The sequence below is a fragment of the Coptis chinensis genome, chromosome 2 (assembly GCF_015680905.1).
Source record: "Coptis chinensis isolate HL-2020 chromosome 2, ASM1568090v1, whole genome shotgun sequence".
Taxonomy (NCBI): domain Eukaryota; kingdom Viridiplantae; phylum Streptophyta; class Magnoliopsida; order Ranunculales; family Ranunculaceae; genus Coptis; species Coptis chinensis.
The window spans coordinates 45,205,972-45,231,934 of NC_141457.1; the positions used below are offsets into that span (position 1 = coordinate 45,205,972).

At 37.2% G+C, this 25,963-nt stretch overlaps 2 protein-coding genes, 1 long non-coding RNA gene and 1 pseudogene across 13 annotated transcripts; 1 reads left to right on the forward strand and 3 right to left on the reverse strand.

The window, feature by feature from the left end:
• Positions 1-1,076: 1,076 nt before the first annotated feature.
• Positions 1,077-6,189, reverse strand: LOC147516207 (histidine kinase 1-like; annotated as a pseudogene). Its single transcript, XR_015210977.1, has 7 exons — positions 5,653-6,189; positions 5,082-5,324; positions 4,144-4,902; positions 3,925-4,002; positions 3,654-3,759; positions 3,229-3,483; positions 1,077-3,133 (listed from the first exon to the last, which is right to left on the reverse strand). The product of XR_015210977.1 is annotated as a histidine kinase 1-like (transcript).
• Positions 6,190-6,238: 49 nt separating this feature from the next.
• On the reverse strand, positions 6,239-7,660 carry LOC147516208 (uncharacterized). The gene is made up of 3 exons (XR_015210978.1): positions 7,350-7,660; positions 6,440-7,186; positions 6,239-6,356 (listed from the first exon to the last, which is right to left on the reverse strand). It is a non-coding gene; the product is annotated as an uncharacterized LOC147516208 (long non-coding RNA).
• An 840-nt stretch (positions 7,661-8,500) lies between these two features.
• LOC147516209 (methyltransferase) lies at positions 8,501-18,516 on the forward strand. 2 transcript variants are annotated; one of them, XM_086588887.1, is made up of 9 exons: positions 8,501-8,703; positions 8,794-8,859; positions 8,959-9,279; positions 9,365-9,635; positions 9,853-9,910; positions 17,116-17,202; positions 17,391-17,522; positions 17,621-17,759; positions 17,979-18,516. In XM_086588887.1, exons 1-9 carry the CDS (start codon positions 8,621-8,623, stop codon positions 18,199-18,201), a joined length of 1,380 nt encoding a protein of 459 aa, XP_086445013.1. In that variant the 5' UTR covers positions 8,501-8,620; the 3' UTR covers positions 18,202-18,516. The 2 variants fall into 2 exon arrangements, with proteins under 2 accessions (XP_086445013.1, XP_086445014.1); XM_086588888.1 differs by having other exon boundaries at positions 8,540-8,703; positions 17,985-18,516.
• A 1,772-nt stretch (positions 18,517-20,288) lies between these two features.
• On the reverse strand, positions 20,289-25,614 carry LOC147516210 (protein rolling protein). 9 transcript variants are annotated; one of them, XM_086588894.1, is made up of 8 exons: positions 24,624-25,613; positions 23,387-23,489; positions 23,042-23,281; positions 22,863-22,952; positions 21,051-21,116; positions 20,840-20,939; positions 20,712-20,759; positions 20,289-20,543 (listed from the first exon to the last, which is right to left on the reverse strand). In XM_086588894.1, the coding sequence occupies exons 1-8, from the start codon at positions 24,956-24,958 to the stop codon at positions 20,524-20,526; spliced, it is 1,002 nt and encodes a 333-aa protein (XP_086445020.1). In that variant the 5' UTR covers positions 24,959-25,613; the 3' UTR covers positions 20,289-20,523. The 9 variants fall into 9 exon arrangements, with proteins under 9 accessions (XP_086445020.1, XP_086445016.1, XP_086445022.1 ...); XM_086588890.1 differs by having other exon boundaries at positions 20,840-20,931; positions 24,624-25,611; XM_086588896.1 differs by lacking the exon at positions 20,712-20,759 and having other exon boundaries at positions 24,624-25,612.
• Positions 25,615-25,963: the final 349 nt, after the last annotated feature.

Here is a 25,963-nt window from a genome sequence, read left to right on the forward strand (position 1 = left end):
ATTTCTTTACAAATCTGGGATACAGTGCTAGCCTTCATGTCAATCAGCATCCATCTCACTGCCAAAATATTTTGTTTTTGTGGAAGAGCAATATACCTGCACCTAACCTCATTGTCCAATCTCCTCAGCAAATTACAGTGGAAGTCAATGGTTGTCTGATTACAATTGTTCATGCTTATTCTTTGTATACTGGTAGAAGACAATTATGGAGAGAACTCACTCTCATTAATCAGTCTAACTTGCCATGGCTATTGATTGGTGATTTCAATACTTACTTAAGCCCTACTGAAAAGAGGGGTGGCCTCTGCCCCTCTAACAGAGCAATGACTGAATTCAGAGAAGTTCTAAATCACAATATGATGCTTGAGGCCCCCAACAAAGGGTATCATTTCACATGGTGCAATAGGCAACTGGGAAGCAGCAGAACTTGGGGTAAGCTAGACAGAGCATTCATGAATATAGCATGGAAAATTTCCAGGTTGGTCATATAAAGTTCTTGGTAGGCTTTGCTCAGATCATTCTCCTCTAGTAGGAAGACAATTTGACTGCCCCAAACCTAAGAACTCACCTTTTAAATTCTTTAAGATGTGGACTCTACACCCTAATTTCCTCGAGCTTGTGGAGAAGAGTAGGTCTGTGCCAGTACAGGGTCATTCTATCTTCATCTTTTCTCAGAAGCTAAAAAAACGAATCAGATCAAAATGAAGAACGACTGAGGACCAATAAAGCGTTCAAAGTAGTCTAAATCGACTCCAATGAAAAACTTATTGAACTGGTCAAACGCATATCGAGTTCTCGACGGCCATAACACACCAGAAGACCACTGCTCTCCCAGTAACTGCACTAACGGGGATCTCCCAAGCAGACACGATCACTTTGCGTTTCCCGGGTTCACTGGCATAATAGTGTTAAGTAAGTGGTGCAAGTCATGTCATCACATCAGAGGTAACGTAACTTGGAGATCACTGATCAAGATAGAGATAAGGCAATAAAGAAAGCTATTGCACTAGCTCTCGTTGCTTGCCTCATTGGTATTATGTTTAATGCTTCTATTTTACATAATTTGAAAGATTAAGTGAAAAAACAAGAGATAAGATAGAGAAAAAGCACCTCTTTGATCGCAGCCGGCATTGCTTTGCTTGCTTCCACTTCAGAGCTAGGTATAAGAGAATAAGCTGGCGGTTAGCTTACCTTTTTCCTTGGAGAGCTGGAGACAGACATACTTTCTTTTAGCCGAGCTCGATCCAGTAATTCCTGCTAATTTTTGGATCTGATCTTCGAAATGGCTCTTAACGAGACCTGATCTAGCCCAATTTACTCATCAGAGACAGGATTTGTTGATTCGGTTTCAGAATATCCTGATTCCTTCTTTTCTTGGAAAGAAATATTCGCATACTAGCTATCACAAACTAGAATGAGTCCTTACTCAACTACCGTAAAGGGAAGGGTTAACTAACCGTAGCGAGACTGAAAGGTGAACTCAAAGTGAGTGTGGGAACTTCAAGTAACATTTGCTACAGAAGGAAGTTGTCCAATTGTATGAATGATGAAGTAATGGAGCTGACCTTACCACCTTACTTAGTAAACTATTGAGAAGTCGTCTGAGACATCAGCTTTCTAGCAATGGTCTTATCGGATTATCTTCCTTGATAGGGCACTACCTCGCTCAACTCGTCCTTTCACCTCAACTCAAGGATTAGTAGCTGCAGCCGCTGTCTTATCGGATTATAGTCTGCACTACAATATGATAATACTGGTAAAAGGAAGGAATAGCGGGAAGGGAACTCACTTCGAGCCATATTCTTATCTGCGAAAAAAAGGGGCATTTTGAGCATCAAGGGAACTACCTATGGGTGAAACATTCATTCCACTTTTTGAGATGCGATCGGTATAAGGATAAATGGCCTGGAAGCTCGCTTAAGACAAGACGGAGGGCTACTTGAAAACAGGATACCTCTATCAGCTGTGGGAGGAAGTTGGATATCGTAAGCTGGGCGCTATTCGTCTCATGCTTCAGTGTCCGATGACTTCTCAATCTCAAAACAAGAAGGGGAGTGCGAAATCATACTAGCAAAGGCGAGTGGCCGATTCGGATTGAGGTACCAGCTTATACTTTCCTGAACTTATAGTCTTCCTTCTACTAACAGCTTTCTGTTAGTCAGTTGGTTTTAGAAGCAGCCAACAGCACAAGCAGAAGCAAGGGCAAAGGCAAGGGTCCGAAGGATAGTAACGACTAGCAGTAATGAAAGCTTCAAGTACTACTTTGTTGAAAGTGTACTTATAATGGTTAGTTTCAAATGCTATTTATAGTAATAAAGTGCGTTTTTTCTTTAGATGAGAACCAGCATAAGGATATTCCTTATAAAGGGAAGGATTGGTTCACCAAATAAGCAAGGGAATGATCTTGTTTTTTACTAAGATAGGCAGGTAACCAACATACCAACAGAGCTGGGATCACCCCTCCTCGATTCCAGGTCTCGGAGTGGCGGCGCTGTCCTTTTCCGAAAAGACAGATTGAGCTAAGATAAGTAAATTCGGTACAGTTTAAGCATCTGGTTCCCTACGATTTGCCCTGAATCCACATGAAGAGATGCCGTCTAAGTCCAATTGGCCTATCCGCTCCCTTAAGACAAGAAAGACTTAGGGCGCCCCTTTAGCAAGCAGCCCTTATTTACAACTACGGACCAATCCAGAACAAAGGAATAAGGGTCCTTACCGAAGAGAGAGAGCAGAAGCTAACGCCGGTCCTCCCTACTATGTTTTCTCTGATATTTTTATAGTGGATAATTCAATTGCAAACTGGAGAAAGGAAGGCCTCCCTAGCCTGGCATTTCTATTAAAGCTAACCAATCAATCAATGAGCTTCTCACAACAGATTGATTCTAAGACCAATTCAACAACCAAAGTAGTATAACGTCCTAAGTATAAGCAGCATTCTGAGAAACAAAAACAAATTAATGTAAAGTAAATTGAATGTTATGTCCATATCGATGTGGCAAAGGAAAAATCAGGGGACTACGTAGGCAGGGGAGAATATTGTGAAGGAGTAGATTCCACAAGCAACCACACTGCAAAATACTATGGTGAACACCCATCCAAATAAGAATTTGATGAAGAGCTTCCAGTTCACGTTCTGCCAAAATAAAACCATAGAATGCTTAAGAAAATAATGTATTAGAGGTCTTTAAGAGCAGTCCTGTTCCGTGTAATTATATTTGTAAAACTCACCCAAGGATCGTCCGCAATGCCTATGCCTATCAAGGAACCAACGAAAACATGGCAACTTGACACTGGAAGTTTCAACCTAGTCATCATGATCATAGTTGCCACAGTACACAATTGTGAGGCCAATCCTCTAGAATTGCTCATATAAGTAAGCTTCCCGCCTAGGCACTGAGTTAGTTTCCATCCCCATACATAAAATCCTATTGAAGCTGCAAATCCGCCAATGCCTCTAATCAACCAAGTGACTTTGATAGGACCCTAAGAATATCTTAAACGTTGGCATAGTTAGTGAATGCAAAACCCAATTACATGCAAGTACAATGAATTTGGATCAGAGTTTTTGCTATTTCTGTGGCAGCATTGTAATGGAAGATGAAATGTTGTATATCTAAGTGATCATGAGCCCTGAAAGAATAAATCAGACTCACCGCATCTTGTCCGTCTCCTGAAAATTTAGCCCTATGATAAAATATTTCAAAAATGGCTCCATAGGGGCTCGCAATAGCTGCAATCTCAATAGAGGATTGAATAAACCTGTAACTCGATTTAAATGAAGGTTTCAGGAAAAACAAAAAGGATAATAAAGAAGTAATAACCAATTTATCTATATAGGTAAAACCTACGCAAGAAGGCATGACACTAGGAGTTGTGGAAAACCAAAGAAGTTTTCAATCTCGTCAAATATTGATTTGTCCTTACCTTCTCATAAGGTTCCCCATGGCAAAATTCTGATAGTATTGAAACTGAAATCACATTTTCACTTACTACTCACCCTGCCTGCATACAGAAATAGAAAGGAGAAAAAAAACAAATCAAAATCAATGCATTTTGGTACTTTTTCACTTATCAAGTTCTCCTCACTTTGAGGAACAAGAATTACAAGACCGAAGAATAAACTAATAAGTTGTTGAAGCTCACCAGAGGAAGTCTCTTTAGATTTAGAAAGAATGAATCAATGTAATATTTTTGATGTCCCAGCCTGACATTCTCTGCATGAACCTCGAGTTTAAGGCTAGAATGATTCCCAAAAGCTTTCTCCAACCATTTGGCTCCTAACCTTATGATTCGATCTTCCGAATCTACAGCAGCCATAAGCTTAGGCCCGCTAGACAAATTTCTCAGTAATGGAGCATTTGTCGAAGTGGCGGCGATTACATACCCTCTTGAGTAGTCAGGTACATATATCCACTGTGGAATTCTACCAGTTCCTTCATCAGCTGACCTACACTATATAGTGCTGTAGTAACACCTACAACTGCTACTATACTTCCATTGGGAGAGTCCTTGATAGGCAATGCCGCAGATAATGATGGCGAATCTGTAAATTTGCTTACTTTCACATGCCAAGAAGCCGCACCATCTGGTACTTCTGATATTCCTGCAATGTTGATTAGATCATCTGGTGGGATTGGTTTGGGATTTCCTCTAGTCTCACCAGTTATAGGATCAAGTGATTCCGCGATACCAAACTGCAGAGTTATGATGTTGCTGGCCCCAACCTTGATCTGATAATACTGAAGAGTTTACAAGTTCAGAGTAGATGTAGAACGTATAGTTACTCCTGTGGTCTCTATGGAAAGCTTGGACAACACCATTTTTGTATCTAATGGTTATAGCATTGAGAGCCCTTCGACTTGCAAAGAGGGCCCATGTCACATTCCTCATCACTTCATAACACTGCAAAATGTGAACATACCACAATTCTCTTCAATAAATGAATGCTAGGAATACATGATTTAGAAAGGTGTTCATGAGACTCTAGCCAAAAAACAGAATAAAATAATTAATGAAACGAACAAACAAACGAACGAAAGAAAGAAAGAAGTTGGTAAAATGTATCATGGATCAAGATCCACCTCAAGATGTGCTGCTTGCATCACTGGACTATCATACTGTCTGATAACAAATTCAGAAAGCTTGACCTGAGCCTGTGTTATTTCCACAGTGGAGTTCAATATATTCCACATCCTCAATATGGGACGCTGTAGAAGTTTGTAACAAAGGCCATACGCTAAGGTGTTTATTGATTTCGTTGTATAGGATTTGGTGAAGTGCCACGTTAGTACGGTTAGCATCCCAATTAAAATCGCAAGCATGACCTGCATTAAAATTTAGAGAGGAATAATGGGTTTCTCATCAACAGACTTGTAGAATCACAAATATCACAGCTCGGTTATTAAAATTAGAAGCGGAATATTCTCTCTTAACAACAAAACATCCGCATCTCGAACTACTAGTAGGCGGACGAGTGCAATTTATTTAAGACTTATATGAATTGGTAAACCTTTCGTAAACCCGGATCATTCGAGAGGAATGAAAGAGCTTAACTTGGTTAAAAATACATAACAAGCGACGGTGCAACTGATGACCACATTGCTGATAAAATTTCTAAACGTGCATAAAAACCAACAAAGAAATCCAACTTACCATTATAGCAAGACGAGCAACAAATACACTGTAATACGACGAAAGACAATTTGTATTTGCATATGAAAATTCCTCTTCTTTCACCTCCTTGTGGAACATTCTTCGTCGTCCCCTTGGAATTGTATTCTCATTCATAGAGAGAGAGAAACAACATAATCTATCTGAACACCTTCTTCTCTGTGACCCCATCTTCGCCACGGGAGATTGGAAACTCACTGAAGAAGATTTCTCGACTATTTCCGCCATACAAGTATTAGTATAGTAGTAGTACACTAGTACTACAAGAGAAGTCTGCAGTAATAGTAGTACTAAAAGAGAAGATAAGATATGAAAAGATTGTTTATACTAAATGTTGTGTCACTGCCCATCTCCTCTTTTAAGTTTAAGACAAAGTTTTCAATTTTCAAAAGTGAAGATTTAAGGATCCTTCTCATCCACAATACCATATCTTCCCTCCCTTTTTCAAGATTACTTGTGCATGCATATTTGGACCGTTGGAGTGGAATATCGAATTTTTTTAAAAGTGACGCAATGATATGAACAAAGTCACGGATGCTAAGAGTGGACTGAGGAACTTGTACAAAGGTAAGAACCTAGCTTGAAGAGCCCTAATTATATTGGAATCAATATTGATTCCAATATAATTAGGAAAAAAAATCAGCTCATTTCAAGATCTCTAGCCTTGTCGAATGTGGTTTACAAAACTGAAATAATATAGACCATTACAAAAAATTGCAAATGTAAACACAACTTTTGGAGATTACACAAAATGAAATGAGCTGTGCACCTGCAGTCTAAGGTAAGAAAAGATTGGAGTCTCAAGCAAGCGGATCAACTTGTCCAGCTGGACCAAGAACTTAACATTAATATCTTCCTCCACCAGTGACTGAATCACGGAACTTGCGTGCTGGTAAACCTGTCAAGAAAGACAAGTACACCGTAAAGCTTCACAAGGGGTTTAAATGTTTAATTGCCTGCCTGATGCACATGACAAGTTACCCACCTGAGTTAATAAGCAAAGACTTATTGTTGCTGTTGGTGAATGGGCACATATGTCAAATCCATGGCATATTTTTATTAGAAACAACACAAATTTTTATTACTTTCTTAGAAACATCAACTTTAAACCATACCTATTCAAGGTTTGATGTCTTAGCTATTTTCTTCATTACATTCTCTCTTGCCTTCCTACAAAATATGCTGTTGGTACTAGTGTGTTATCGACTAGATGGACGTACCTTTGGACTGGAATCCACAATCTTGACTTTTGTGAACAGCTATCATATGCCAAATCAGCAGACAACACATATGTCAAAAATTGTAATAAATTCTTCATCAATACTCTCTATCAAACCTAGCTTGGAAGAAGAACTGTTTTACCAGGCTACAAGCTTTCTCTCGTGAATATTCGATAATCGATCTTCTACTGTGAGCTTCAACTTAGTATGTGTATTAATTCTTCTAGGTCTTATATAAAAACTTGAAAATTTGATTTCATTGAGTTCCATTCAATCACAAAATTTGATTTGCAATTCTGAAAATGAGACAAATAAATTTAATCCAAACTAAAGGTTATAATTAGGATATATTATGCGATTCTTAGTTCTAAATAATATTTTAACTAACATTACTTGAACAAATAGGTGAATTGACGAAATTGATTGAAAGAAAACAACCATGGAAAGAAGAACACTTACCAGAATCGTTGTTCATGTTTCACGTTAACCAAAGAAAACAACGCAGTTCAGAGAGAAAGTGATTGGGAGTTTGGGAGAGAAGATGAAGAATTGAGTAGAGGAAAAATAAGTGAATCAAAACCCTAGGGTTTTCGCCATTTAAATCTCAGAGAAACTTGGAAAATGAAAATGAGGAGGAAGAAACCGTATTTCCTATTTTGACTACTTTTGAGTAAATTCCGAACAGATATTCTAGATGTACGATCGACGGTTTTAGACAGGACACGACGCTTATTTGTGTTGGAACCGCTCGATAGATGACAAATGTCGTTTGGGTTAAAAAGATTTTGTCGTATTTTAACAGTTCTGGTGTAGTGGATCAAACCATAAAAATCCTCATGATTAAGGATCGGGTCAGCCCGCCCCTATTTTGTATTGAGGGCCGGGTCGAATAGGGTCAAGTATGAAAACTCAAGTCCTTATCTGCTCCTCGACCCTCATTTTTTAGGGCCAAATGAGGGCCGGGTCGAGCCCAATCTAATTATACTTGACTAGTTTATTTTCATTTATTTTGTGATTTTTTATTTATTTTTATCATACTTTGATTATGTATATTAATTTTAACTAAATATACAAAACTAATTGTTATGCTTTTAGGGGAAAAAATAAAAAATAAAAATAAAAAAATAAAAAAATAGAGATGGTGGAAGAAATGATATTCTTAAAACATCTACATTTTTCATACTTAACTATGTTGTTACTTATTAGGCTGGATTTGTTTTTATGTATGACTTATATACATATCATTAAATCAATTATAAAAAACGTATATGTTATGTTATATTCTAATTTATCCCCTATTTTGAAAACTAATTTATTGATTTTTTTTTAATACAACTTAGATAATTAGAGTATAATACATAAATATAATGTAAAATAACAAGAAAACATATGAGGGCCAAGTGAGGGCTGGGCTCATGCTTCAGAACCTAAGCCCGGCCTGCCCCTCAAATCTGTGAGGGCCAATTTTTGAAGGCTTAAACATGCACCCTCAAATCTGTGAGGGCCAATTTTTGAAGGCTTAAACATGCAATTTTGAAGGGCGGGTTGAGGGTCTGAGGGCCAAATTATCACCCCTATTTGGACCGGGTTAAGATCTGTGAGCCTAACCCAACCAATTTTATTTGACGGGTTCGACCGGCCAACCCCTGAAATGACCCAATTGGAGTTGCCTCTTAACTCTACTTTTCGTTTTTCTCCCTCCCCCCTCTCTCTCTCTCGCTCTCTCAGTCATGGACACACCTACTATCCGCTGCAACTTCTGGCTTCCCAGAAAAAACCGTTTCTGTGCAAACGTCCCCATCACTCATTCCCTGTACGTAACTCCTCTCTCTCTCTCGCACTTTAACAATAATTATATATGTTTACATATCTCACTTGTTTCTCTTACACTCCAACGTTGTAGATTCTGCGGAAACCACAACCCCAACTTCGAACAACAAAGAGTACCATGCCCACTTGACCCATCACAGTATAACCTCTTTATATCTTCGCTTCACTTTCTCTTTTTTTGTCTTATATTATAGTTCTTGACTTGTCATTTTTTATTTTATTTTTTGTCTTTTATTAGTTCTGTACTGAAAGAAAATATGGAAGTGCATATAAAGAGATGCCCATTCTTGAAGCAAGCTGAAACATTGAGACTACAACCTTATTACAATAAGGGTATTAATGGTGGCTCAGAAGAAAATTGTTCAGATATACAGGAGACTACTAGTACTACTATATCGCCTTTGATGAAGAGGAATGCTGTTTATGGAATGTCTGTGACTGAGTTTTTGGGACTAATTAATAAGATTAGACTGATTCATGGTTCGGCGTGTTTGGATATTCGAGACTCGTTTAAGATGCCTGAAGTGTGTAGTGTCTGGATGAAAAGAGAAGTAGACGGGTATGGGTAGCTAACTATTGAAATTTTAAATTCAGTTTGTTTTGAGTGTAATTTATGGATTGTAATGAAGTTACTTTGATTACAGGAAATTGCCTTTCCAGGAGAAACATGTCTTACAACAGGCATCCATTCTCGGGAACATGGATGAATTTGGATTGTTTTCGAGTTCTACTGATGGTGTAGTTAATAGACAACTCGAGCAACAACAGGAGTGTAATGGGTCATTGAGAGTTGGTAATGGGGTCTCTGCTGTAGTTGAGTTTGGAGCTGGAAGAGGGTATTTGACACAAATGCTAGCAGATTGTTATGGGATCAATAAAGTGTTTTTAGTTGAACGACGTTCTTACAAATTGAAGGTATGTTCTGCTAGCTCTCTGGTCATTTTTTGTTATGTATTGAGGAGGCAAAAGGAGTATTTGTTATGGTACAGAACTTGAGGATGTTATCCACTATATACTCCTTATGAGCTGTAAGGAGAGTGTAACACATTTAAGTTATATACTCCGTAGGCTGTTATCTTAAACTAATTTATAGTTTTATCTTTTGTTTGCTATATTCTCCTACAACATCTAGGCAGATCGTAGTTTGCGTCAAAAGGAGAGCTTGATATTGGAGCGTTTGAGAATCGACAGTAAGCTTTTCAATTCCTGTTATTTCAATCAATATCTTTATATTCTTAAAATGAACTTTTTCATTGTCTTTATGAGTTGTTGGATATTGATGGATCTTGCATATAGTCTTGATATCTTAATTACGAACCATATGCAATAATGCTGCAAAAGCACAAACTAGGGATATGCACTTGCTGCAGTTATCTTTGAGATTTTGTTTTCTCATACTCTAGAAAAAATGTTTGCCTATGAATTAAGACAATTAATAGGTCATAGTTGTACATGTGCTTTTATACTTAAAATAGTTGCAATGCCTCACAAAAGGCACTGAACTCATGCATCTGGAACATTTTAGCCAGTCCACTGTAATCCAAAAAAGAAAAGAAAATGTGCATGATGCTTTCTTTTCAAGTTGTTATCTACTGCTGTTTTCCTAGCTTTGTTGCATGAAGCATTACAATGACGGGGTATTGAATCAACTGTGATACTGGTTTTTCTCCATTATATTTGTCTCACACTAATTAGCAAGGAATATGATACTTGCCACAATCCACAGATTTCAGTGACGAATTGTGGTGCATCTTTATTGGCTGCCTCGTATTATTGTTACACTAGTGGGCCCGTGCCAGTCGGCACTCTAGACACAATGTAGTAATGGGCACATTATATACGCCTATTTCATTTTTCATAAACCAACTTATACATTAATTAATTCAGCGCATATCTGATTTTCAAAGTCTAATGTAGGCAAGTAGATATGAAACTAAAAGAGGCTTTCAAATAAGGAAGAAATCAGTTGAGAGTAGATATGGTAGCCCAAAGAAAGAAGGAACTAATTGGGTCGGAAAAGAAACATCACAGATTCCATCCTTCCAGGAGAAGTGGGGCGCTTTTAAAACATTCCAAATCTAATGTGTCGAAAGCCTTGCCCCCATCAACTTTAAGCAACCTTTGCATTTCCTGCTGAGATCCCAAGTCTCAAAGTGTGGCTCTCAACAACAACAAAAAAAAAGCCAGTTTCAAAGCTTGCTATGAGGCCTGCATGCAAGTCTTGAATAAATATTACATACCAAAATCTCTTGAGAATCTCCTTGCCAAGTCTTCAAGTTCTGGAATCAAACTAAATTTTAAATTAATTATTCCAATCAAAAGACAATAGACAACGTACACCATACACACAATGTGTCTACATAATACTATTGGGGCACTATATATTCATCCTACTTATCATCATCAAGTCAGTCTGTACATGTCAGTATAGAGTTTTAATAATAGTTTAACATTTGACAAAACATCTTTGCCTTGAAAAAAGTAAGAAGCAAAATATGCGTACAACATATAAGTGTAATCCTCCATTCCTCCAAAGTTTTTCTAGCTACCTTCTGCATCCACTGTAATCTCCATACAATATTTCTCCAAGAAAGCAAGCATTATAGCCAGTGAATGAATTCTTACCACACTTTATACCATTTGTTTTTGATAGCCATTAAAATAGGCAAGACATCTGTAGTAAAAAAAAAATGTTCAGTCATATCAAAGGACCACAAACTCATAAGGTTTAAAGTTGGCACATTTGGCTAGGCTATGAACTTACAATATGTGTCACGTAATATATCATGTAATATTGTTGTTGATTAGTGTATAGTTTAGTAGCCTTTTAACTTCGCTAATGAAAAACTCACAATTCATAGAAAGTCTAAGGAAGAGGATGGGCACACATAAAAACAAATAATAGAATATTTGTTAGTATTCGTATTATTTCATTTATTTTAATTCAATGTTAACATAAACACAAAGTGGTAGTTGAGGATAAATAATCTTATGTTAAAATGAATAAAGACTTATCATTATCATCAGCAAGTATAACAGCTACTCGGTTATTTAAAGAGATTGTGTCTACAGTGATTTGTGTCATTTTCTTCTTGGCCAAGCATCTATGGAAAAAGCTACAATAAAACAAAACAAAGATAACTCTTTTTAAGTTTCTACCGAGAAAGTTGAGCGCTACAAAGTAAGTTGTACCAAATCAGTCCGACACAATTAATGATTATATTTACAACAAAATCAGCTTAAATATGGTTTTTTCATAACATTACTACACCAGATCAGAATTTCAGAAAGAGACACTCATAGCAACCTTTAGGACCAATGTGGATTATCTCTTTCGAAAGTGGATTGATTCAAGTTTCGGCTTGTAGTTAATTTTCTAATTTCTAAAATTGCAATAGAAAAAGAGATGTTGTAAATTACAAAGATTTGTCATCTAAGTCTGCGACTTTAGCTGCTCCTTGCTAAATACTACCCCATTCTGATTATCCAAAAGATAGGGTATGATACTACCTTCGCCTAAAATAACCTCACACTTAAAGGACATCAACAACACCATTAAATACCACATCAAATCAAATTCCTCACTTCTTAAAGTAAAATAGGAATACCCTATTAATAAAACAGACTATAATTTGTTAATGTGTCATGATGCATGTGAATGAGAAAGAAATTCAACCTATAACAGCATAGAGAGTCATTATTCTGAACACATAACCTTCACCTATTCATCAATTCTGTATGCATTATGTGTCTTATGCAGTAATACAATTTTAAAACTTAACAATTAAAGTGTGCTACACGGTCAACTGCACAAAACTTTTGATCAATATAGTTGACAAACTATTGACGAAGCCTCCTTGTAAGCTATTGACTCCAATCCTGTAACTTGGAAGTAAAAAATAAAATTCAAGTTTCAAATATGATCCAAGCTTCAAAGCAATGAAGGGTGATATGCTAGCATATTACGTTTTCTGTAGTAAGCTACAACTTATCAACAATCTAACCCGAACTCTAACTCTGATTCAGGTCAAACTAACACTGCGATCATATAACATGCTATACAGTGCATTATAACATACAAAACATTTTATTTCAACTAATGAATGCACCTTCCCCAAACCTGATGATCATATCCAACTATGGTGTTTTTTGTGGAATATACCATAACGTGTTTCATGGCACCTTTTGTATTACCCCATACCAGCAATCCCTATGTTCAATTCTGTCAAATGTACCTCAAGTCTCCTTTCAAACACAGCAGTCAACAATGCTACAAAAACTCTAAAAAGATAGTTCAAACGAACAAATGCAAAGGGCTGGTATGGGGTTACATTTTTTGTGGCTGATAGTTCAAACGAACAAATGCTAAGATTGGAGAAAGGCCGCTTACATTTTTTCTCTTTTTTACCCATTATGCTATTTCATCATCAAAGAGCATAGGAAAAAAGAACTATAATTTAGTAATCTAGCCATCCCATCCCCAGTTAAGCTTAAAACACTACTTTTATAAAGCTTTTATGAAGGCAACTCAATATATATACCATGAAAAACACATTGTTCAACTCATCAAAGAAAGACACTGACGCGATGTGACTTCATCTTTACCTCAAAATTAAACTGTGTACACCATCTTGTGCCAAATAATGTACTTTCATACACATTCCAACAAATAAACTTTACCAGTAATGCATTTTTCGACAGCAAGCACGGCGCATAAAAATCAAAATTTGACACAACACCCCATTTCTTAAACAATGAAAATAAAGTAAGCTATAAATACCTTATATATACCTTGATTGCTTTAATTGCATATTGGCACATTCCAACAAATAAACTTTACCAATAATGGCGAAGTAATGCGCTTTTCGACAGCAAGCACGACACATAAAAATCAAAATTTGACACAAAACCCCCATTTCTTAAACAATGAAAATAAAGTAAGCTATATATACCTTGATTGCTTCAATTGCATATTGGGATTCATGATTGGAAAAGGTCGAGTTAGTAGAAATTAGGAATTTGAGTTTTTGGGATTTGGGGATTTTGTTTCAGGAGTTTGTAGCGAGTTAAAAAAAAACCGAAATTGATCACATTTCAAAACCACAGTGAGAAGATGGGAAAACACCAAAACTAATGTTGTTTGGGCTCGAACCCACGACCTGGCGTGAAAAAGCCCATAGAAACCAAATGGGAGCCGTTCCATCAATGTCAGTTTTGCACAAAATCATTTGAACTCTAGATCCACACTCAGCAGCCGTTAGATCTTACTCAAAATGATCTGGACCGTCCTTTGTGTGTTATTTTGTCTTGTAGTGGGAAAAAAAACCCTAGCTTATTAGATAGATTATTATTTTATTACTTTTTGATCAGTAAAACGTGTATGTTTATATGTGATCTTAATATCCCCAACTGATATACAAGAAGGGGAAATTAGGAAACAAGAGAAATACAAAGACAAATCTTCCACTTAGAAGACAAAACAACAAGAAAAGAGAAAGTGAGATCATGCTTTCCCAAGCAAAGAATCCCCAAAAGGGGTGTCTCTCCACTCCTCCCAAAACTTCAACCAAAGTAAAATGAGCATTTGATTGGTATAATTACCTTCTCCATAGACGTCACACAACCATCAACAGGTATCCTACTTCTCTCCAGCCGCAGAGCCCACATGAAAAGCAAAGGATAAAGCGCTCCACAATGTACAGCCCTATGGAGAATGGGTCCTTAGAGGTATGGTGGATGATATTGGTAGTTTTGGAGGACTATGGAGATACAACGAGGAAGATGATCTCTTGATCTTTGGTTGCTCGGAGGATGATGTGGAGTTGGAGGAGTATAAAGTCAAGGGAAAAGTGGTGTCAATATTGACGTAAAGGCAAGGGTGCTGGGCTGGGTGTCAATTGCTGTTTTTGGTGTTTTTTTTTTCACTTTTTGCTTTTTCGGTTTCCATCCTAATAGATCTAGGGGCTGGTTTTGGTTCGACACAAGTATCTTATGTAATTCCAGCTCACCATCTTTCCTAACAAAGTCTTTCCCCCTGCACTAAATGATACCTATTATGATTTTCTGAATCATCCACAAGAAGTGCTAAAGTTTCTGATAAGTTGCTCTATTCTATTAGCTCTTAGGTAAAGGGACATGTGATACACAGGAAGGGAAGACGTACTGCTCTTAATATGAGCCAAACGACCCTTTAGGAAGTCACCTATGCTTTCAACCTGCTACCTTCTTGTGGAATCACTGAAGTACAGGATCCCTTCTCAAATAGATTTGTAGATTTGGACTGACACTGTAGCTGAGAATTGACCTATGCAACTTTTTGGTGAACTCCCATCTTCTAAGAGGTAGAAAATCAGAACCGCAGCATCTTTAAGAGAGTCACAACCATTCAATAACTGGAACCAATATGTGTAATTTTTCTCGTTTTGACTTCATAACCTCCTGGAATAAAAATCTCTTTTCAGTCCTCCTTGAACCTTTTGCACTACGAAATTCTTGGATATGCTATCAAAAGCGTTTGGGGACTTTCCACCGCCTCGCTTCGCATAACGCCTTTGACAGCATATTTTATTTGCTAATTTGGGAATTAAATAGCAGCAGCCACGAGCTCACGGCTCCCAGAGATGACTGTAACAGCCTGAGATTCAGAGCTAATAGAACAGAAAAGTGGAAAATAGCAGAAGGAAGGAAGGAAGGACCGGGAGATTTCATTAAGTAGGCTTTAATGTACCAGATTCATTGTAAGAATATCTCAGTTGCAGGTTGAAATCAAAGGAGATGGATGGATTGCACGTTTGCAAAGGTGACGAAATATCTTACTCTTTGATCCAATTCAAAAACAATTGGCAATGAGTGGAACTCTAAAATATGATGCATGCAAGGCTTTCTATTCCAGTATTCCTGATGTGGGACTAGATATCTCTATAGAAGATGGGCAATCCAACTTAAAACCAATTGGTGATAAGTGGAGCGGCTCCATGATTTATATATTTGGACGCAAGGCTTTAGATACTCGATATGAATCTCAACACGCCCCTCACGTGAGGTGTATTTTGAGCCTAACACGTGGACAATTTTTAAACTGGTGACATGGACTAACATGGGCCCTTTGGGCAAAGAGGCATCAGCTACAGGTTTAAGGCGAGGGGGATGAAACATAGAGTAATACTACATTGACACAGGAAAAATGACACAGTCAAGACACAATGACATGGCATGTTGCAACATCAATATTGCAGTGGTGAAAATAAGAGCCAAAAATATATTTTCTCTCACTCAAAACACTTCTTCTCTTTCCATTATCATATTTCCATTCTTATTTTGCCATTCTCATCTTTTCTTCATAGCAAACTATCCATTCCATTGATTTTTTATAGTGCAACATTGATATTGCAGTGGTTTTTATGGTGCAACATTGATGTTGAAGTGATATTTCTTGGTGCAACATTGACATTGTTGACGTTGCAGTGGTTTTCATAGTGCAACATTGATGTTGCAGTGGTGGTTTTTCATATGTTGTAATGTCACGTCACTGTGTCGATCAACTGTGTCAAATTCTCTGTGTCAGTGCAGAATTATTGGATGAAACTGGGGTTTTCAATTACAAAGGAGATGAAATGTGCAAGTGTCCAACGAGGTTGAAGGTGTGTTTCTAAAGGAAATGAAGATGGTTTTCTGATTGATCAACACTAAGGAGACCAACAATTTTCCACAAGGAAATCTTACTGGCTTCTAAATATTAATTCTCTGATTTTTATGGTAACTAGTAACTACTAAATAACTAACTAACTAACTATATATATATATATATATATCTATCTTAATATTAAAGCTCCCACAAGGGGTATTTTTCGAGCTCTATTAAAATTCCACATCATCAACTTAATAGTTAACTTAAAACGGGAAACTCTTTTCCTTTTAGAATCCAACTTCAAATGGGAATCTCCTTTCCTTTTAAAACCAAAACTCAAATAGTAGCATAAAAACACTTTATTTCCAAATTAAAATGGTATCCCTCCCCCAATTAAAAAACACGGGTTTTAAAAACATAATTAAAACAATTTGTTAAGAAATTAAAACGGGTTTTTAAGACTTGATTAAAACAATTTGTTAGGAAATTAAAATAGGTTAGCGACGAAAATAGGAATCACGATTTGTTATGATTGTTGAGCAAATTTTTAAAAGAGCCGGTGCGTATGCACGGGTCTACTTTCTAGTATATATATATATATATATAGAATATTTACTCAACAACAAATATAAGATACACAAAACACAATTAGTCAAGCCCCACTAACATTACTTGGTAGTATTATATGCGCAGGTCCTCTACATGTTATTATTATTATTATTATTATTATTATTAACTTATCATATTATAATCATACAACACTTGCAGTAGAGGATTTGGTCCTGAGTTCCGTTGAGTCTCTGAGGGGAGTTCCTTACCTGGCAGTTGGGAAGCATCTGTGCGGACCTGCAACAGGTAACTTAGTTCTTACTGCCTCCAACTTGTTTTAATGTAGAAAATTTTCACCCATGATCGTTGTTGTAAGAAAACCTTCTATTCTTGAGTTATACTTATCAAAAGAATATAGCAGCACTATATTTTACCATGAACTAATTTATGTTATTACTTTAAGAGGTTAACCTTGGAGCTGTTGTGTTGTGCAGATTTGACATTAAGATGTTGCCTACATGCACATTCTAGCCAAGACAGGGTACTCCTTGCAAGTGACAATCATCTGAGAGGCCTTGCCATTGCAACTTGTTGTCATCATCTATGCCAATGGAAGCACTACATAAGTAGTCTTTTAATCCTTCCACCTAGTGATTGTCTTATATGCCATTCTGAGAGGATATGCTGAAATAAGTTATGCAACCATTGTTTTTTCAATGTGCAGATAAAGGTTACTTATCGGAGCTGGGGATCACAAAGAATGAATTTCATGCAATCACATGGTTTACCAGCTGGGCAGTAGATGCAGATCACAGCTCAGATATTTCTGATATGGTTGATCAGGGCTTTTCTGTAGATTCAATGTAATTCACCTTATTTTATTTGATCTAAGTTAACTGAAAATTCGAGGAAGTGCCTGAGAAGTCATTAGTATGACATATGACTATAATCTATTTTTTCAAAGCTAATTTCGTCTTACAGGTTGATGGATGTGCCTTAATTCTGCTTTTAATGCTTATTTCATGGAATTTCTTTCTTTAGATTATATTGCTTACTTGGCAAAGTGTTTTTTGTTCATGTAGCAACAGCGAGATTAAAGACTCTGGTGAAGATGCCTGCAAGATTGAAGGTATTGTTAGAGGTATTCCAGCACTAGAGAGGGCGGTACTGGGGTTTATGTGCAAAGATATCATTGACATAGGGAGGCTTATGTGGATCAAGAAACACAGCTTAGGTGCTCGGCTTGTCAAGTATGTCTCATCCAGAGTATCTCCAGAGAACCATTTACTGGTTGCCAAGTACTGACGTATTTATAAGATGCAGATGCTTTTTATTCATTGTAAGTTTCGACTTCATAGTTTTTTTTTGAAAATTCTGATAAGCTATGGTTCATGGGTTACCGAGGTTGTCAAACATATTGTCTTTTGATGACAAGGAACTATTCCCCATGTGTCTCTACTTGGTTGGGGGTTGTTTCTTTTTGCGTGGGTGTGTGGGTCATCCCAGAAAGAGCCCTCTGCTGGTGAAGGTGAGATTGAGCCAAGAACTTGTACACGAACCCATAATGCCTGACTAGCAGGCCACCTGTATCCTTTTAATCTAGTTTATTTTCTCTATCCATTTAATGACCAGTGCTCTTCAAGTGTACCAAATTTCAATTTGTTTTCATGAAAGTTGCATTGTCGTAAGAGTCTGTTGATGTTTGATAGTGCGAGATGAGTTTGCCAGCTTCTGGCTCTTCACGCTTTGCTTTGGTCCCTTTGATAGTAAGGATGGACTTCTCCCATTTCCATCTTCAGCTTGGGTGGTTGGAGATAGAGCAGCTTTAGATTTCTGGAGTGATTATTGGTGTGGAGAACCACTAAAAAAGGCGTACAGCCGAACAACGATAATTTAAGATATAGGAAATCAAATCTAATTGACATGACATCGAAGAGGACTGGCATATTGGGACAGCTATTCAAGAATTTAAGAATGCTAGGATTCAACAACAATAACTGGAGTGAGTGCCTTCATTTAGCAACTGGCTTGATGAACATAGGGTCTGTACCAATATGCATGGAAGGAGCACAGAGAGTTTGGTGGCATGTAATGTTGAGAAACAAAGGAGTGCATCCATGACTAGTAGAATTGGCATGGAAGCTGTTACACAATAGAGTGCCTGTTGATCTAGTAGTGAAACAAAAGCAAGTTCGCTTATCATCAAGATTCCTTATATGCTTCAAGGTTTAGGAATCAGCGTCACTTATATATATGGTAGTGTGAGATTACTCATACTCAAGAACTTTCAGTGAACTACAAGTAGCTGCATCTAAAGTTAAACAGGCCATTCCTATTGTTAAAGACCTGTGGAAAACTGCTATAGGGGCATTAATCATGGAGATTTAGAAGACAATGAATAAATGCATCTTTGAGGAGAAAACAGGTGTCAAGCTCAATTCCATTCAGGTTTTGCATTTTCTATTGTTAGACATGTGGGAAACTGCTACGGGGGCATTAATGGCTGAGATTTAGAAGACAATGAACAAATGGATCTTTGAGAGAACAGTTGTCAACCTCGATTCAGCCATTCAGGTTTTGGTTTTCTTTTGCTGCAAAGCTGTCGGAGGGAACTATGCACATCACAGTACAGGATTTAAATGAGGATGGTTCCTCTGCCAACTAAAACAACTTCACTGAAGGAATATAAGTGGCTTCAACCATCACCATCAGTTGTCAAAAGGACTATGATGGAGCCAGGAGGAACTAAGACGTATCTGGACTTGGAGCTGTATTTAGAATTGTTATATGAGTTGTTCTTGGTTCCGTGTGCTGAGGACTGCAAATAACAACAAATTTTCTTTTGGAATGTTGCGCAGTGGTTGAGGGCATGGAGATGGCTTTAAGCAATGGGTGGACAAAGGTCTACATAGAATCCGATTCCACTGCAGTATCATACCTACTGTAAGTGAGATCTATGGATCATGAGAAGCAGATGGGCTCAAGCTATTCATTAACTTGGGACTGTGTGGTCTCCTCTTCTTGGAGTAAGGTCCATTTTACTGCTGATTTGATGGTGAACCAGAGAGGTTGATTTAGTATTAATCATAGGAAAACATTAGTGAAATGCAGTACATTTTGGTACTTTATTAGACTGTTGGAAAGTCCTGTACCTTTTCTGCGGATTCCTTGAATATCTAGATTTCTTCCATCTTTATTCAAACTTCAAGCTAGGTCTATATTTACTACTTTCCCAACTCAAGAATATTCTAGGTCTTTTGCCCATGTCCCGAAGTGTTAAACCTTAAAAGTCTGACGATTTGAACGGAGATAGGTCGGTGTAATAAAAAAGAAAGGAAAAAAGAAAATATAATAATACAACTACTTGACTACGGACTGTGTATGAGTTAATGAGTACAATGTTAACTCTTTGCATTACAATGAGTATACATTCCCTTCTTTTCTGTACAAGAAGCAGCTGAGCAGCTGATCTATCTAGCCATAGCAAACTAGGTTCCACATCTTACTTATAATGAGAATTATAATGAAACTAGCATGGTTTCATGAATGAGTTGGGAAACAACTTTGGAAGCAGAGAGTACTTCAGTTTTACAATTAGAACATACAAGCCATAGCAAGGGAGGTGAATTATAGCCAAGCAGAAGTACCTGTAACATAAACTGATGTCAGTGTATAAGATAAACAAAAGAAAGATGGGGTGAAATGGAGACGAGGTGAAAAAGCGCCCTTTGAAGAGAAGCGTAGAACTACTCATTGTTGGAACGTTCGAACTTATTCTTTTCTTCGAAATCTATGACATAGGGTTTGAATTTTACCATAGAGGTGCCCATGGGGTGTCAAGCTCAAGGAAAGGGTATGGCCACCTAAAGAAGTATAGAAATTGACAATGTAAGGGAACACTTTGTTTAAGAGTGCAGCACATTGAAATTTTTTGTGAGCTAACCATGAAAAACCGCAAGCGTGAAGAACCCATTGAACAATAACATATAGACAGCTCCATAGAACAAAATACACCAGTCGAAATGATGGAAATGACTGCAGCACTATAAGATAGTTACAGTTGTTTTGGCGGTGGAACAGAAAACAATTAGGACTAGCATTATAGCTAACTAATAGGGTACAGTGCGGAAGATGGTTTTGTTGTCAATACTTACAAGGCTGTTGAGAGCTGTCTCAACAAGAAGAAACAGAGCATTAAGCGTATGCATGCAAACCATCAACTGCCAAGCAGAAATTAGCGCTAAATTAAACAAAAATGAAAGGTGCTACCACAAGCAAATTATATCGAAGAACTATGGGATGACAAATACGGAATGACGTATGTTTGTGGAACTTGTGACAAAATTTTTCGAGATTGTAACAAAGGGAAGGCTCATCTAAAGACAGATCACACTGATCTAGTGAAGAAGTCTTCAAGGACACGGACTAGTGCAAGGAAGAATTAGATTCAATTTGTTTCGGGTAATGTTACAGTTGTTCTTGTGAACTAGTGTTAGTTATTGAACCTCCCTCTTACGAGAAGGTTTGTATGTGTTTCTTTTGTAATTGAACTCCCTCTAAAGATCATACTCTTAGGGGAGGCTGTACGTTTCTTGGTTTGATTTAGTGAGACAGGTCCCCCCAAACTTATTCAAAAAAAAACACAGAAGTACAGAACAAAACTAACGTCGTGATTTATGATGTATGAAGTTTTTCAGTTATTGAACTTCCCGGAATTATCAAAGCCAAAGCAAGAGGCTAGAAAATTATCGTTTTTCTCGTGGAGTACCATAGGAAACCTTTGATATGTACCAGATGTAGAATGGCATAGTTCTTCGAGTGGTAGAAAAAGATCCCAAAACAACGAACCACAACCACTCCAACTAATGAGATCAAGAAGTAAGAGGGTGTATGGAAACTTGTACTAAAAGAAATACAGGAGGACAGGGTAAAAGGAGGCAGTTGAAGCTGATGTAAGAGATAAACCAAAGGAAGATGGTGATGGGCACAAATTCTCTGTGAAGAACATGGAGTTGTCCATCAATGTGACTGAAAAGAAAGAAAGATACGAAGGGAAAGTAGCAGCGCTAAACTGTCTGCAAAACAAGCTAAGGAGGTGGGAACTACTCCAGAGCCACCAATCTCTAAGACCTCTTGGTAAGCACACTGCATCTCAGATCTTCAAATCCATTGGAAATAGATGTGTGGCAGTAGCAGCAGACCAGCAGTACCCGTCACTAAGTTCACTGGCTTAAATGCAAATTCAGAAGCTAACTATTGAACAACACTGTACTCATTGCTAGCTCTAGCTTGAATGTAATCGTGAAGAGGAAAAGACCATATCTGGAAACTGATACTAGAAAAAAGGATTGGAGGAAGGTGGTTCTAAGAAAGTGCCAGAGAACAGCAAGAGTCATGAGGAAACTCGATGTCATATGTAGGCAATTGGAGAAACAAAACTTTGAATTGAATCAAAGTGCTTGTGGCAAAAATGACGCTGAACTTTGTGCTAGAGGCGATGGAAATTAAAGAGCCCGTCGATGTGAGATTATAAAAACATGGTGTTACCAATTGGACAACAACACAATGGTTGAAAAGGATATTCTGCTGATCTGCTCTAACATAGTGATGTTGTCAAGGACCCTGACTTAAGCAAATTATCTAATTGAAATGGATCAGGGGAAAAAAAAATGGAGCTACTTAATTTCTTAGAAAATTGAGGATTACAATTGGTGTTTCTAAATACTTTGATGGAGTGAGTACGTATTCAACACCACCCCTAAAGAAGATACCACTCAGAGTTCAAGGCGGATACTAACTAGGAATGCCAAAAAACACTTGTTGGTGGATGAAAGTCATATTAATCTGGTGGAAGGGAGGTAGAAGAACATCAAGAGGAAGATGAAGAACTTTCATAGGAAACTCTTTTGAATTGGAAAACTTTCATTAAGTGAACATGTTCTAGTGAGTACAGAAAGAAAGCTTACCTTGCTCAGGCAGAAATGTCTAATAGACAGAAATGGGACTATAATAAACCAAAACACAGCGTCAGTAAGAACCACTGCTCCCGCACAAGTCTGTTTAGAAGAAAAATATCACAAAGAAGCATATGGTTTCTGCATAAGATATCACAAGTGAATAGGAGATTGACTTAAACAGACTTCACCTGATACACAATCTGCATAAGAGACCCCCAAAATCCTGCTCTTAGCACATTGTTCTGTTCGGCCTCCTGAATGGATTGCAATTTGATGATATCCTTTGCTTGGAATCTTCTAAAATTTATGGAGGATGTGGATTTACTCTCTTCCAAATCATTTCTCATGAACTCGTTGCTTCTCTGGTGCCCAGATGTAGGTGTCTCTGAATTCCCCAACAATCCACTAGCAGATATAATGGTGGCAAGCTACACAAACAATAGAATGGCATGAGGAACATGGATGTGACATATTTTGCTGAACTCACGAATAGAATGAAATGTTTCTTCATAATTTTCAATTTAAATGGCAACCTTGGAGCTAATTTTCAATTTAAATGGCAACCTTGGAGCTAGTAAACAGTGATGCAGTACAGAACATACCACGAAATAGAAAATCGTCAAGGAGAAAGTCCACCTGCAGATCCATCAAAGATTAGAATTTGGATGCATTGCTTTCCAACTTCAATATTTTTGAAGAGCTCAAAGGATACCATTATCTTTCAATTTATGACTGAAATTCACTCAACATAACACTACCAACTTCTAGTTCATCTATTCAAGACGCTCTGAGCATCTATATGGTCATTATATATCAGAAAATGCAGAGCCTGAGAATTGGTCCAGCTTGGTACACCATTATGCATGTGGGTCAGTACTGCAACACAATGTAAGTTTGAACTCTTTTAATTTATAGTTTAATAAACATCTGTGCGCAGGGACGGACCCAGGTACTAGCCAGCCACATAACAGGGATTTTTTTTAGTATGTATTGATTTGAGCTTAGCCACACTTTGACTCAACTGGTATTACTAACACAAATACAAAGATTTGATATATATACTCTTCCTTTCCACTTTCCCTAATCCTTCTATTTTTAATTTACATTCTCTCTTCCTTTTCTCACCTCCTTTTCTCTCAATTTACTTCGTCGGAACAAGAAATGATAGTGTCTTTAGGGACAAGGTACCAGCAGTGCAAATCAATGATGGAGGTGAAAGCGTTTCTCTAGTATTGGATGTCTTCGGTGGCACACAGGAGCAATTATCATTTCAGAGACTTGGTGTTAAATTAGCACTCGGTTATTATGGGAGCGCTCTAGGTTTAAACAGCTAGACACGAACGCAAAATGAGGAAAAAAGGCAACCCTTGCAACCCACCAAGCCTTGCTACCAACCCAGAATCTCATTTGTTGATGTGATCAGCAAACGATATATCAGTCTAGCTAGGTTCGACTCTGTTTGAGATTTTAGTCCTTTATTTGAACAAATTAAAATTGAGCTAAATCGCTCATAGATCAAAATAGTAGGTGCATTGATTCGTTTCAATCAAAGTATAGTAGGAAACCTGTACTGGGTTGGTTTAGTTCCTGTACTGGGTTGGTTTAGTTTAGCTTTCATTTATAAGTAAAAAAGAAAAATTTGCACTTAAACCGAAACAATTTATCCCACCCAAATATTGAGAAACTTTTGGCTTGACTAGAAACAATAATCTTAGCAAAGTACACGGATATATATGTAGTACTAAGTAAAATGGAAAGGGGGGCGCATACTCAGTGTAGTATAAGAAGATAGTTGTGTCGTATCGTTGGATATCCCATGCCAATATTCCAGCCATTACAACTGCAGAAACCAGCCGAAGACCCATTAACCACGTTGGATGTAGACCTCTCCAACAACTAGTCCAAAGCTGAGTTGAACTTACAAGACCTGACCTCGTAACACCAACGCATCCATCAGATTCAGAGTCCAACAAGTTTTCATGCATGCTTTCCTCGACGTACCTTCCAGTGCCCTCTTTAAGCCATATTACCATAAAGGAGATGAAGGTTGATGTAGCAATAATGGCGAAGCATATGAAGTCGTACCAGTAGATTACTAAAGCCATGACTACTTGTCACTCACGGAGCAAGAGAATGGAATTGATATTGCATTGAATCTCAAGTTTCACATTTTCTTATCAATGAGATGAACATAGTAGTTCAACGGGCTGGTTGTTGTGACCGTTAGCTTTGGTGATTTCCATTTTCAAATCACGTTTTGAGATGTTATGATTGTGATTGGTTGGTGATCATATTCCTGTTTCTTGTGAGTGTCAGTTTCTCGGATACTAGTTTGATTTTTTATCCTATGTGCACAATATTAGCTATTTTTTTTTCGATAATCCACAATATTAGCTATTACATGGCAATCTTGTGGGAAAGAACATATGTACTATTTATTTTAGATTTTGGGTTTAATCTCCCTGGTTCATACATACCCTGCATAAAAACCTCCTCACTCACTACGTACTAACTCATAAAAACCCCCTCTTTTTCTAAAACACCCAAACTTAATAAAAATACTACCCACACATAAAACCCTAGATCTCAAATTTCTCTTCTCTCTTTCTTCTCGCCACATCCTCTCTTCTTGCAAACCCTAGTTATTCTGCAAAACCAAATTAACATAGAAAATAAGATGACAAAACAACCGAAAAATAAGAGAGAAACACCCAACAAAACAAAAAAAAATCAAAAGTTTCCATGTCACAAACAAAAAGGAAGAAAACAACAACCGATAAAAAGACGAAATCTAAGGTAAAAATCATATTTTTTTTTAATTTTGTTTGTAAATAAATGAAATCTAAGGTGAAAATGCTTAATTTATTATATAAATCTACATTTTCATATATAAAAAGTACAATTATATATATATATATATATATATATATATATATATATATATATATATATATATATATATATATATATGAATTAGTAAATTACATATATAGCTTCATATGTAAATTGTATTTTCACAAGTGAGTTTGTATTTACATATTCGAAATTTGTATTGTAATAGGATGTAAAATCTACTGGTTCTAACAAGGTATTCCATTCTTCTACATTGC